General features: G+C 38.8%; 1 protein-coding gene across 1 annotated transcript in view; it reads left to right on the top strand.

Annotated features, from left to right (window-relative positions):
• Positions 1 to 15427, top strand: part of plpp4 (phospholipid phosphatase 4) — a 234351-nt gene that overhangs the window by 108604 nt on the left and 110320 nt on the right. The window contains exon 3 of the mRNA XM_049481547.1: positions 15096 to 15186. Within this exon, the coding sequence (XP_049337504.1) occupies positions 15096 to 15186 (91 nt within the window). The remainder of the gene's footprint in view (positions 1 to 15095; positions 15187 to 15427) is intronic.

The raw sequence follows: 15427 nt of genomic DNA, 5'->3' as shown, positions 1-15427 counted from the left end.
ATTAACTATGCCTACTGTGTCTGCCTACTTACTTCACCTACATACTCCACCTACTCACCCCACCTATTTACTCCACCTACTTACTCTGCCTACTCAGTCCAACTATTTACTCCACCTGAGTAGGTGGAGTAAATAGTTGGACTGAGTAGGCAGAGTAGGCACTCTGCCTACTCACTCTGCCTACTCACTCCACCTATTTATTCCACCCACTCCACCTACTTACTATACCTACTCACTCTGCCTACTCACTCAACCTACTCACTACACCTATTTACTTCACTTATTTGCTCCACCTACTCATTATGCCCAATGTCTCTGCCTACTCACTGCACCTTCTTACTATACCTATTCACTCCACCTATTTACTCCACCTTCTCACTATGCCTACTCACTCCACCTTTTAACTTTACCTACTGGCTTGTCCTCCACGTCAAGGTGAATGAATTGGCAAATAAAACCCTCCAGTAGTATGCCAGCACAAGAGCACACTCAATGGGCACACTCGATGGAAGTCCAGGTAGGAAAATAGAGCAAACATTGCATATCATAAATGGCAAAATAAAAACTCCATCAAAACAAAATGTTTTTAATCATAATGCCATCATAATGCCAAAGATGTCTATAGCCATGGGGACGACTGTTTCTGCTTCTGCCGAAAAGCAAAGAAGTGCATTTCAATTTTGACTCCAGAATTTATGCCTTCTACAGCACAGAGTGTTACTTCATATGGAGTCCATCTGTAGTGGAGTGTTATTGAGTTTGGAACAGTTTGGAAAAGGCCAAAAGATTGCTAACATATTTATACAATGTAAACTTACAGCAGCACTTCTTCGTGGACCTGAATGAGAGGACTGAAAGTATTTCCTTTAGCTGTAGAGTAAATGTGTAATCTCAGAATTACAGACTACAATATGGCTGATCTAAACTACAAAATCTAAACATGTGACCACAAAAGCCAATGAAAATACAAGTAAATAAAAAAAGACTGTGCACTTCTCATAAAGGACACATGGTGGCACTAACAATAAATACATTTGACATGACTGTAAGTGTAATGTCAAAAAAAGGATGGTAGTAAAATTGTACATCGGAGTAGAGGTCTGCACTCCCGCGGGAGTCCCGCGGGACCCGCGGGACCCGTCAGAATATGTTGCGGCGCGGGACAAAACTGAATTGTTATTGGCGGGAGCGGTAATTTAATCAATACAGGCCATGCGGGAGCGGGACCACATTAACATGTGGTCCCGCTCCCGCAAATTGATAAATAGTTAAGAAAATTATAATAATCACGCTATGATTCCCATGCAAGCAACAAAAAAACACAAGAAAAATCTCTCGGAGGATGGACACACACACACACACATTTTCAGCATCTCCAGCAGGCGTGTGCAGAGGAGGGGGGGGGGGGGAGGGGGGTGTGTAATTTAAAGGACGACATTTACTATACTGGTGCAAAATAATAATAATAATAATAATAATAATAATAATAATAATAATAATAATAATAATAACAATAATAACAATAACAATAACATTGTTATTGTTATTGTTATTATTGTTATTATTATTATTATTATTATTATTATTATTAATAATAATAATACAAATATTAATTAAACTAATTGAATTTAATTTTATATATTTTTACATTTATTATTTTATATAATATAGATCCACTTCTAATCCACTTCTAGGATTCTTGATGCACCTGATGGCATGTGTTTGGACTGCGAACTGAATTGCTGTTTTAATAAATACATATGTAAATTTGAAGCACTAAATGTAATTAATTCAATTCATATTAGGACTGCGGGACAGGAGCGGCGGGAATGTGTATGTGGCGGGCGGGAGCGGGATTAAAAGAAGTGATTTTTTTGCGGGAGCGGGCGGGAGCGGGACAAAAAGACGCGGGAGCGGGCGGGAGCGGGTTTAAAAAAACAGTCCCGCGCAGACCTCTACATCGGAGACAAAGTGTCTCTAGAGCTGCTGTCTCTGGAGCTTACACTGCTTCTCCAGTGTGTTTGATCTGTTCTCCAGTCTCAATCTGGCTTTATAGTCCTCCAGGTTGTCCAGGGCTGTAAAGGGTGGGGTTTATTAGTAACTGCCACCTGTTCTTTCCCACTGCATTGTGTCATTTGCTCTCCAAAGAGCTCCTTTTGACAGCAGAAACTGTAGGCTAGACAGGAAAACTGAGTTTACAGTTTATTTAGGATACTCCTTATGCTTCAGTGTGTAATCTGCCTACAGTGAGAATGGCCTAGACATGGTGATACTCTCCTTCCTCTGGCACTGGAAACCTGCAGCGCGTGAAACAACTGGATTGAATTCATGGGAAATACAAACAAGAAATACATCACTTAATTTGTGTATTAAATAAATGTAATTCAAAATCAACTTTTTCATGATATTCTATTTTTTTACGTGCACCAGTAAATTACCAATAAACATAGGTGTGTGCCAGTACATACAACATGCCCAAGCAATGACACCTAACCACGTTACAGATGTGTTATGTTGTGGGTCATGGTCAGTTTGATTTCTCTCCACATATTTCTCTTGCCTGCAATCTGATACAGGTCAACATTGATTAAGCTGTCCACAATATCCTTTTCCAGAGTTCTGCAGGCTTTTTTTTACATACAGCACCCTCCATAATTATTGGCACTCCTTGCTAAAATGTGTCTGAAAAAAGCACCCTTTAACTCAAGTGAATAAAAAAAGGAATAATTATTTTTCATAAAATGACCTGTTCCACAATTATTGGCACCCTTAACAATATCCTAGAAATAAATATACAGATGCAAGAAAAAGTTTGTGAATCCTTTGGGATTACTTTTATTTCTGCATAAATTGTTCATTAAATGTTTTCTGATCTTCATCAAGTCACAACAATAGACAAACACAGTCTGCTTAAACCAATACCACACAAACAATGTGTCTGCATGGATTTATTGAACACAACATGTTAACATTTACAGTGCAGTGTGGAAAAAGTATGTGAAGCTTTGGATTTAATAACTGGTTGACCCTCGTTTGGCAGCAAAAACCTCAACCAAACGTTTCCTGTAGTTGCAGATCATACCTGCACAACAGTCAGGAGGAATTTTGGATCATTTCTATTCAAAAAACTGTTTCAGTTCAGTAATATTCCACAGCATCTCAATTGGGTTGAGGTCAGGACTCTCCAGAAGGCGTATTTTCTTCTGTTGAATACATTTAGGTGTTGATTTAATTCTATGTTTCGGGTAGTTGTTCTGTTGCATCATCCATCATCCATGTTGAGCTTTAGTTGGTTGACAGATGGTCTTAAGTTTTTCTGCAAAATGTCTTTTTTCTATGAAGATGGGTCTTTCAACAAGGTAATGACCCTAAACATGTGGCCAAATCTACTCAAAAATGCTTAACAGAGGAGCATTGCGTGAGAGAAGACCCGGGTTCTCTGGATGATTTAGAGAGGTCGTGCAAAAAGGAATAGTTGAAGAATCTCTTTCTGTATTCTACTATCTTGTAAAGAGTAACAGGAGAAGATTAAGTGCTGTATTATTGGCAAAAGGAGGTTGTACAAAGTACTAACACCAGGGGTGCCATATTTCTTAATGTGTGATTTTTTTCCCCACCAAATAAAGGCACTTAAATTGAAGCTTATATTTTTTCTCTTTTTTTGCATTGTTATCCTATATTATAAAAAAAGTATTTATTAGAAGCTAAAGAACACTTCTTAACTAGGGGTGCCATTAATTATGGAAGGCGCTGTATTTTTGCACAGTAAATTGTTAATTCAGGCAAATGTGCAAATGCAAATGTGTTGTGGGATGGGTGTTGGTGTTGGCACGCACAGGTCTTAATCAGTTGTCGATGGGGGGGGGGGGGGGGGATTCACTGATCTAAAGCAGGGCTAAATAGAAACACCTGAGCACTATTTTTCTACAAAAAACATGGCATTCATTCATACTAGACACCACAACTGGACTGTTTAAAATAAATAAAAAACGATTGAATGAGGCCTTCACGTTTATTTAACTGCATTATAGTGCTTTATACTATTGCTTTTCTGTTTGTACTGCACTTTATCCAATGTTATTTATTATAACTTTTTTTAAGTTTTGACTAAGACAGAGGTGCAATGGTAATGGTATATGGTGGGGTCCATTTTGCTTGGGGCCCCCAAATGCCTTGAAATGGCTGATCATGCATGTACTAATAAAGGTCACACAAAATTAAGCTAAACAAGTACTTACAAAATCATTTACAAATGTCTACTTTAGACTTTATTAGGCAAAGAACACAACCCTAGATTGTTTCTAAAAATAAAGTGTTACCTAAAAAAAATCACAGCAGAGCAGTTAATCCAAAAATTCCAAACTCACCAGGGAAGCAAAGAGTAAAAAAAAACATTATGACCAGAAAAAGGAGAGCAGAAAATCATTCCCAAAAAGTGAGTAAAAGAGAGGGAAGTGTTTGCATTAATGAAGGCATTGCAAACATGATGAGACCTGTTGCTAAGGCAACAGATGGTACTCTGGGGAAGATGACCTTTGGTGGTCAGGTTGGGCATTGCATGTTACACATGTTTAGTGTTGCAGTATTGATACTGGTGCCCTGTTGTGATTCAGTGAACCTGAAGCTTTGCCATCACGATCTGCTACACAGACTCAGCATCACTAATCATTTAGTCATGTGTGATTTATTGGTGGTAGTGATTTTCACACAGAGCTACCAGTGCCAGGAGGGTGAGGGTGTGCACCTGAATCATGCTACTAAAGCGATGTACTAAGGTGATGTAATTGAAGTGCCAGGCATTGTTTGGGGAAAGGCCAGTTGTTCTGTTACATTAGCTAACAGCTGCCCACACCTGCATACAATCACAGTGAGTAATAAGGTGAGAAATGACACCCTTCACTGTAGGTCTGGATAAATTAAATTAAATTAAATAATTTGAGGTAATTCAGAGTAATGTTTACTGAAAACCTGAGTTAACTAGACTTAAAGTGTTAATATGCTTAAATTGTAACTGAATTAAATCAATGTTTTTATACATCAGTTGCTTTGCACAATAATTCTATGGTATATGGTCAGGTGAATAAAACAGATTTGAATTTAGTCCTATTTTCAAATGAACTTACGTACAGACTTAAAATACTCATAGAAAATTCGATTTGAAAATTATATTTATATAGACTGAACAGTACAGCACACAGCCAGTTAGGAGGCCTGGTAATTTATAATAATATATGACACAAATTTACATGTGATAGCCTTAGGCAAACACTACACACTGAAACTGGGTGTCACATCCGGTATGAAAGCTCGTGCCAGAGCCAAGAGAAAAGTGGTCAATGGTAAAAGATTAAACTCAGTTATTATAAGTTGATTCAACTCAAATATATCAGTTTGAATGTACATGTGCCCACAAATGCTCACCTGTTCCTTCTTCTTTAATTAATCTCATTTTATGGGAAATGCAGTTTACATGCAGTTTATCCATTTATTTATAAAGCAGTCCTAAAGCAATATGCGTTAACTGGCTATCTATTTCCATTTTATTTCTATTTACTTTAGAACAGTTGCAGCAAAATTGTCAGAATTCCTTCTGAAAACACAGTTGTCTTCTCTGTACAGTATTCATCTTCACTGAGCCAGTGGGTTTATTTTGTGTGTCACATTCTGGAGCACAAATGGTTATACATTATTTAGTGTTTACTCATTTTGGATACAGCCGTTGTGTTTGCTGTAAGAGGAATTTTAGGGAAATCTGAAAAGATTTTTTCAAGATTTACTGCCAAATAATGGCGGAAACACATTGCTGCGCCTATTAATTTGGGTTACACATAAGCCCCAGACGTTTCCTTTCAATAAACTACAATTAGACAAAGGTCAACAGGTATGCACCTCTGTTTTAGACTATTAAAGCCCATGTTGCAATAATTAAATGGAGACTGTTGTACTGATGATGATGTCATACTCATGCAGGTACTGATGGGAGGGTACTAAAGGTAATTAACTTTTGTTTCTGTGAAGGTCTGCCTAAGCACAGACTAAGGAGTGTTTTCTGTTTGTTCTTAAGAATACTCAGTATTGGTTAATTTTCTCTGTTGGTCTGGATACTTGGGAGTTGAGGCAATTGACCCTGAACATACTGTGGAAGTAATACCTGTGGAAGTAATGAGTGGGAGGGGTTAAAAAGGAGACAGGAGGGATTACAGATGGCAGGGCGGGGCAAAGGCAGAGACAAGCTCAAAACTAAAACAGAGCCATGTGCTTCACATGAAGGACATGGGGAGGTAAACAAAACAAGGGGACAGGAGCAGGAAGGACCCCAATAAAAGAAAGACACTAGACACAGGCTAAGGTGTGACATCGAGCCATTATCAGATTGTTGCGATTGTGGTTGTAGTTGTTAGTTGGGTGAATTATAGGTGCTACGCATAACTCTGATTGTTAGGTGCAAAATTTATGAACTTCCTGTATTATATTACTTGTTTGATGTTTTCAAGCAACATATGCACCTTACACCTTCTGTATATCCATAATTAGAGCTTGTATCTTAGAGAAGGTGAGAGATTAGTGGATATCACTCGTGGGCATCTGTAGTTATGGGAAGTGGGTCTTGAAGTACAAGTAAATGGGAATTGCAAAAGTATACTGCAGTTTGTGTCTGCTTAGCAATACTGTACATTATCGCAAACATAGAACTTTCACTGATGACTGTTTTTATTATTAATTTTAAAAGTCCTTGTTAAAAAAATACTACATTAAAAAACCTGCTCATAACCAAACATATGAAAATTAATCTGTCTGTCTCCCTGCCAGTCTGTTCATCAGTTTGTCTGTTTGTTTGCAATATACAATATACATTTTAAACACCCTAAGGAATATTGCAACATTTCTTGAAGTGTAGATCATTTATTATTATTATTTATTATAATTTTATTGTCACGTCTGGGGCTGTAGGCGCTTCCTTTCCTCTCACACTTAACTCAAACGGAGGTTCTCAGCCAGATAACTCCAATACCCAGAATGCACCACCCGCTGACATCACACACACTGCCGATCACGTGACACCTCACCTGCCCCGACCAGGAAGTCCTGAATACTGATCATTCCTGCAGTATAAAAGGACAGCTCACACACACACACCTTCGCCGCATATTACCTGGTTTTGCCCACATTACAAAGCGTTACTCTCAGTGTTTGTTTTCTTGTGTATGACCTTTGTTTTTGTTTCTCAACCTCGATTTTTGCCTTGTCTTCTCAGTGGATTTATTGTGTATTACCCGGACTGTTTATCGTTTTTGGATTTTTGGATCACCTCTGACACTACCTGCCTCGTGTATGAACATTGGACTGCCTTTCAACTCTGTTATGGTCTTTGCCTCCAGGTATCTGTTTGCTGGCGTTATATACTCTTTGCAATTGACTTTTTGTACACCCTGTGGGTTTTTAATAAACACCTTAACTGGATCCGCAAGTGTCTGTGTTCTGTACCCCACCATGACAGAATACGCTGCCTTTCGTGTTTAGACAGCGATCTCAGACCAGTTAAAGACAGGGTTGATTAACCAGGGACAGCTTCTCGGTCAGCGTGGTGTGACCCACGCCGTTACTGAGCTAGCTAGCCAGCAAGCTAATCAGCAGCAACAGCTGACTAGCATCCTCGAGCACCTTCAGGGCTTAGCATTAGCCAACACTAGCCCTGCAGCTAACACTAACTCACCCAGATCTAGCACTTCTTCTCCCGGTTTTTTGGTGTGTAAACCAGAGCTTTTTGATTGTGATCCTGAGAAGTGCAGCAGATTTATTTTGCAGTGCTCTGTATTTTTCAGTAATTCTCTTTCTGTTACTGACAAAGCTAAGATTGGCTTTGTTATCTCCCTTCTCTCTGGTAAAGCGCTCGAGTGGGCTACTGCTGTTTGGGATAGCATTTCTGAGGCTAGCTACTCCGATTTTTTGGCTGTTTTTCGCTCTGTTTTTGATCACTCACGCAATTGACAGTATAATGGAGAGTTATTATTGGCTCTCAAGCAAGGTCAGAAATCTGTGGCGTCCTACGCTCTGGAGTTTCGGACACTGGCAGCTGGCAACAGATGGAACTGCTCTCCTTTCAGTTTTTAAGAATAGACTGAATCCCGACATTTTAAGAGAGTTAGCATGTAACGATGACTCTCTTACCTTGGATTAGCTCATCTCTCTCTCTATCTGTCTGGATCAGCTGCTCTCTCGCCATCCCAAGACCCACCACGGCTCACACACCTCTCCTCTGGCACAGCTTCACGTCTCTGCTAGCTGCTCCGGGAAAACTTCATCATCTTTTCCGGAGGCTACTTCAGAACCTGTGGCTCTCCAGAGGTCCAGGTTGTCTGCAGCAGAACGTCAACACCGAATCCGCTTCCAGCTGTGTCTATACTGTGAGGAGGTTGGACATTGCAAGGCTGAATGTGGTTTCCTGACCCGATCCGTGAAATCCCGCCGCGCGCTAACGTGGTACGTAACCTGACTCCTTGTCGTGATTCTAAGAGTTTTTCGTTGCCCATGATTATTAGTACACCCACTGGTTCTTTCTCTGTCTCAGAAACTTCATTAGTTTGCAGTTGGTGAACGAACACGTCATCCCCACAAGAGAACTTCGCCGCCCTCTCTCGATTCACGCTGTGGATGGGAAATCAGTCCGCTCCAGACCAGTGATTCTCCAGACTGGGCCTCTCTCTCTACAAGCCAGGGCGCTCCACCATGAGGAACTGTCATTCTTCGTGCTCCCTTGCATGGAGCACCCTGTGATATTGGGCAAGCCATGGCTCAAGACCCACAACCCTGTGATTTCCTGGCCTGCAGGAGACATTACGGTTTGGTTCGATTTTTGTTTTGATCACTGCTTAGCCCTCACTGATGTAGCTTTACAGTCCACCTCTATAGAGAGCCCCGAAGCCGTAGATTCTCCCAGTATTCCTCCTGAGTATTCTGACTATTTAGAAGTGTTTAGTAAATCTAATGCCACTAAACTGCCTCCACATCACTCCTATGATTGTGCTGTAGACCTTATAGAAGGTCCCACTCTCCCTAAAGCTAGGGTTTATCCTCTCACTCTTGACGAAGAGAAGGCTATGGCTCAGTATGTAGAGGAGGCTCTTGTGCAGGGCTTCATCCGCCTGTATAATGTCCCGTCGGATCAGGTTTTTTCTTCGTAAAGAAGAAAGACGGGGGCTTAAGGCCCTGCATTGATTATCGTGGTTTAAACGCTATTACTAAGAAGTTCGCTTATCAGCTCCCTCTCATCCCTAGCATGCTCGAACAACTACGAGAAGCCAACTGGGTTTCATCCCACTAGCAACGGCCAGTGCGAGCATGTCAATCAGGAATTTCTCAGGTTATACTGCCACAGATATCTGCACGGAGCTAGATTATTTTATTACCTGGACACCCCAACATCCAGTGATGTCAGTAACACAGTACTTATTAAAATGTAATCTAATTTAAGTAATAATCAAAATTACTTAAAATAATAAGTAATCAGATTACTTTTTTGAGGTAACTTTCTGTCAGTGTGAAAAATAATCAAAACTAATCATATGGTTGTACCCTACACTCCCTACCCTACTGTACTTTGTTGTGCAGTTCTCATGTGCCATAATTTTACTCTGCATCAGACAGTTTTTTAGAAGAAGGCATGGGGATGAAGTAAAGGAGGAGTATTATGCTGCTGGGAAAGGATGGCTCCCACTCAAACCTCAGACACATTCATTGACGCCAGATAGTGCTGATCAGGGTCTGGGTGCTTGAGTATGGGGGCTTCTTAAAGACCAGGAAGGCTAGTTACAGGTTAAGTGCCAGAGTCCTTGGGGTGGCAAAGTGCTAAAACCACAAATAAAGCAGGATGGAGACGGACTACCAACTTGAGGTGTGTTATTTTTTTCAGACCCCCTGCCTTTCTATACTTTAGTCTCTGATGCACTTCCTATCAACACAGATTATGTGACTTCTTCAACAAATAAAAAAAAAAAAACATATTCACGTGAATAAGCAAACATTTTTTTTACTTTAGAACTTGGCAGTCTCACTTCACGTCGACCAGGGCGCTGTAAAAACTTGAACTGTGGCCCCCAAGAGCAGGAGGGGAGACAGGAAGGTTGATTAACTGAGTTTCAGGGGAGTCTGCAGCAAAGGCTTGTGGCTCAGAGTTGGTCTGTAAGGACTGTGAAGATGCTTGGCTGTTGGCAGACACATTAAAGGCTTTGATGCTTGGAGATTCTGATGCCATGAAGGGCAGTGCACCAGATGAAGCAGTCAAGCATGGAAGCTGAGGTTTTGGGGATGAATCATACGCTATAATGTCAGGTCCAACTACAGGTACTGAGTAAGGCTTTAGGTGATTGTAATGGACAATCTAAGATTTGTCAGTTGGGATCTGTTATAGTACACATCACTGTTCACTTTATGAAAAAGCTGGATGGTCTTCTCTTGCTGTGCGTCGGGAGACACATTGGTTTATTTTCGTTTTTAAAGCACTTTCTCACCATACGCCGTACATCTCACAAAACATATTAAATATAACACAACCTACCAGACTCGCTCCAGTGATTGGATCACTCTTTAGGTACCAAGAGTTTTAACTGAACTGAGAAAATCTGCTTTTAGCCACAGTGCACCAGCGAATTCACTACAGGAAACTCTAAAGCTCAGTTCACTGATGTCACTAAATCCTTTTAAACTCCTAGTTTCTTACCACCTTCAGACATCCTACCACTGTTTTAGCTCATTTAATTTTTGTATGATGTTTTGTATGTTTTAAGTTTCTTTATTTATTATTTTTTATTTTTATTTTTTTTTTAGTTAATTTTTTAGTTTTTTTTATGTTGGTTTGTTTTAGCGGGTTTTATTTATTTTTAGTTTCTTACTTTTTCTTTTACTATAGTTATTGCTTGTTTATATTTTACTATTTTATGTGTTTAGTTTTTTATTTATTCATCTGTAGTTGAATTTTTATTAGTTCTATTATCTTTTTTACCTATGATTTTTTTATTCCTACCCTTAAATTTTTTTACCTTATTTGTTTTATTTCTTAAGATTTTTTTTAAAATTATTATCCTCTTTTTTAAATAATTCTTATACCTGTTTGAATGCAGCGAACTGACGGCAGTAAAAAATGCCTGTTCGTGACAGATTCTGTAAATAATACATATCAAAATACCACAACAATTATATAACCAGTATATCGCGATAAATACCAATATCAAATTATTGTCCAGGCCTATACAGATGGCTTGATAAAGCATCAGCATTACTGTGTTTTTGTCCATCTCTTTAGAGAACAGTCCATTCGAAGACGGTCCAAAGACCAGCATGCACCATGACCAATTCTGTCATTGTCAATGAGGATTTTTCGAAGGCCTAGAAGGGGTTTGACATGTCTCACTTTTTGCTTTTTTTGGCTTTTCTGAGAACATGACTAGCATATGCGCTCATAATTTTCATGCTTCTGAGCTAACACAGCTCAGCAGATGCATCAGTGTAAAGACTGAAAGCCAATGAGAAAAGAAAATTTGGAAAAGCAAATCATATCAAATGTATTTTGTATAGAGCTTTTCACAGCTTTACAGGCCTAAACTTTGCCTTGTGGAATTTCATATCTTACCTGGAACTGGTTAGGTAAATAGTTTACCCTCAGAAATGGATAACAATCAGTTAAATATGATTTTACTCATGATGAGGCATTAATTAATTAATTTCGTTAATTAACTTCACATCTTAAATTACATTTGCAGAATTATTTATGTATTTAAAATTATGTTTACTTTGCAAAATAAAAATATTATTCTTGATTTGTTTGTTTAGTTTGTTGAGTTTAGAGATAGATAGATAGATAGATAGATAGATAGATAGATAGATAGATAGATAGATAGATAGATAGATAGATAGATAGATAGATAGATAGATCTGGACAAAATAAAAGACCACTTAAAAATGATAAATATTCTTTGATTTTACCTAATTGAAAACCTCTGGAATTTTATCTACAATTCTTTGCATTATTTGAGGTCTAATAGCTTTGCATATTTTTTGTTATTTCAGCCATTTCTCAATTTCTGCAAATAAATGCTCTTAATGACAATATTTCTGTCTTTGTTAAAGAGCATAATACAAAGTATTTCAGCATATTGTCATTAAGAGTATTTATTTGCAGATATATATATATATATATATATATATATATATATATATATATATATATATATAATTAATTTAAACATCATTTTTTTTCTTTCTTTGTTAAAAGGGCATAATACAAAGTATTTCAGCAGGAAAGCTCTATATCCTATATCCTATATCATTATTACATCTCTGCTGTTTGTAACAAACCAAACCGTGTATAAATTGGGTATAAAATGGTAGAGTTGTGATTATTATAGAGGTATTAAACACCTTAATAAGTGTAAATTAATGCACTGGGGAGCGCTGGACAGGAGAGCTTGCTTTGCTGTGCAGCCACATCTTGTAAAGTGTCCCACAGCGCCACCTGCTGTTCTGGGGCGATGCATTTGTACGAGGCGGGGTGTATTTGTGAGAAAATCTCATCACCAGTTTGCAACGCTGCTAAAAGTGTGCCAAAAGTCACGTGATTTACAAATGTAGTATATAATTTACAGAATACGTTTTCTTTATTTGCGTAGTTTTGGCACTAATCTAGCTCCATACTCATCCCTTTCCTGTACACACTTTCAGTATTGGCGCTCCAATTCAGTTTGTTATCCAGCAAGACACCTAGGTATTTTTAGCTTTCCACCTGTTCCACGTTTTGACCCATGATGGTGACGGGACTCACTGTAGTCCTCTTACTCCTGAAGTCAATTACCATTTCCTTGGTTTTGGTCATGTTGAGAAGTAGGTGATTCCTAGCACTCCACTCCACAAAGGTGTTTACCAGGTCTCTGTATTCTTCTTCCTGTCCATCCCTGATACAGCCGACCACTACAGAGTCATCAGAAAATTTCTGAAGGTGACAGAGTTCTGAAATGTACTGGGAGTCAGTGGTGTACAGGGTAAAGAGAAAGGGAGAAAGTACGGTTCCCTGAGGTGCTCCAATGCTACTGACCAGACAATCCTATGGTTCCCAGCTGTACATACTGGCGTCAGAACTACCAGACAGGTAGTTCAAGACCCAGGCAATCATGGGCTTGTCCACCTTCATGCGCTCCATCTTCTCCATCAGCATGAGTGGTTGGATTGTGTTAAACACACCTGAGAAGTCGAAAAAAGTGATTCTAACAGTGGTGCTGCACTGGTCCAAGTGGGAGTGTGCCTTCTGCAGTAAGTAGATGATGGTGTCATCGACCCCTACCTTCTGTTGATAGACAAACTGCAGGGGATCAAAAAAGGGCTGATTTGAGGTCTAAGATGCAACAGCCTTTCTAAAGATGCACTAGCCTTTTTAAAACCTTCATGACATGGGATGTAAGGGCCACGGGTCTAAAATCATTAAGGGAGGAGACAGGGGACTTCTTTGTGACTGGAACCAGACAGGATGTTTTCCACAATATTGGCACCTGCGCCTGTTTTAGACTCAAAGAGATTCTGGAAACAAACTTTCAGCAGTTGCCAATATGGTAGCTGATGTTTGCCCCTCAACAGCAGCTAATGTTGAGCAACTAAAGTTCCTATTCTTGGTGAAGTAGAATTGTGCTTTATACTCAGGAGACAAAAAAAAAACTGCGTCTGAAGTTAGGACTAATTTCTCTTTCTCTCTCTTTCTCTCTCTTTCTCTCTCTCTCTCTCTCTCTCTTTCTCTTTGTATTAGTACTTAACCTGTGTCTGTGGCTACTGTCATTCTCAGAATGTGCTTTGTACCTTGAATACAGTGGGAAACTCTGGAGAAGGGTAGTGGCTGCGTTACTATGTTACTATGTCTATCCATACCATTTTGTCTGGAGTGATCCGTAGAGACAGGAGGACAATCATAATAAGGCTGAGAGGCATTACCATAATGCCAATCAGGTGAATAGTAATGTAGTGAATGACAGAGAAGAGCTGTGAGAACGGGAAGGCATGCTCATCTGTGTCTAAACAGACCACAAATCCAGTTGCTGGATTAGACAGCATTTTTCTCTTGCCATTGTTGCTCATCATTTTTTAAATCCTTACAGTGTGAGCTACTCAGTTGCCTTGATAAGCTTGTCATCAGAAGACTTGGATCAAATTATCGCTACTTGGCCAGGGCTTGGCAGTGTGGATGAAATTGGACACTAAGTTGCAATAAAAATTGCAAGTCGAGCCACTCAGTCATTGTAATAAGAAATTAATTTATTGGAAAAGACCTTCTTATTTCTGCTTAACCAAAACATTGAGGAAATTTTCAAAATGTTAGGGTGTCTTGTTCTTAGAAAAGAGTAAATTGAAACAAGCAGAAGAAATATGTCTGGAACAGAGGAGTGAATCTTATGATCACACGGGATGCTGCAAATTAGAGGAACTATCTAAAAATCTTTATGTTGTCATACATACATTTGATTTGAGCACAGTAAAATATGTTAATCTTACAAATCAGTGTTAAATAAATACATTTTGTAAATGGGGTTAATAGTTTAAATTTTCCTTATAGCAGATATGAAGTGTTGAACTGTAGAGCCATACCTGCTCTCTCACAGTGTTTAGCAATTATGGCAGCTTCAGACTGGAACTTAAACTTTAACATTAAATTATAGAATTTTAAAACTATTAAACATTTAATTGATTTATATTACTACTTATATTATGCCAAATAGAAAGCTTACATGAACAAAACCCAACAAACGCTGTGGCTCCTTGACAGTGAGGGGTGACATTCATTTTGTCAGCAATAACATCAAAGAAAACCAAGTGACGTTCAGTTGTTATTTTGTGTCATATCTTTTGCAAACATTTGAAGGTGAGCAGCAGTTTGTTTTAAACAGTGGTGTACAGTTCTCATGAGCTGTATTCTGCACACTGAAATGATGTTCTGCAGTACCAGGCTGATAAAGAATAAATAGTAACACTATTCTCCCTGTTACAAACCAGTGGATCAAAAAGATTTTAAAGCTGCTATTTTCAGGTAAATCCTGTAAAGGATCCTCTTTTTTCTCATTCAGGCTATATCCTTTCTCACTCCGTTGGCTGTGATATTTGTGGTGAAGATTATACGACGGACGGATAAGACCGAAATCAAAGAGGCGTGTTTGGGTAAGTACAAGTGAACCAAGTATAAGTACAGAGTTTTGAGGTACAATACAGTTCAGCCAATCAGAACAAGCCTCGCTGATCTTATTTAGTCTTAAAGGCTGTGCTGGCTACATTTGTTGAAAGTAATCCTGTAAACATGTTTTTGTCTGTTTTTTGTTCATAAAACGATAAGCTCTTTAGAATTTTGGAAAATTTCTTCCATTTAGAATGTACTGTAAGTGTGGCCTTTCTTGCTTTGTTG

The sequence above is a fragment of the Astyanax mexicanus genome, chromosome 7 (genome assembly GCF_023375975.1).
Source record: "Astyanax mexicanus isolate ESR-SI-001 chromosome 7, AstMex3_surface, whole genome shotgun sequence".
Lineage (NCBI taxonomy): Eukaryota > Metazoa > Chordata > Actinopteri > Characiformes > Acestrorhamphidae > Astyanax > Astyanax mexicanus.
This window is presented reverse-complemented; position numbering and strand designations above follow the sequence as displayed.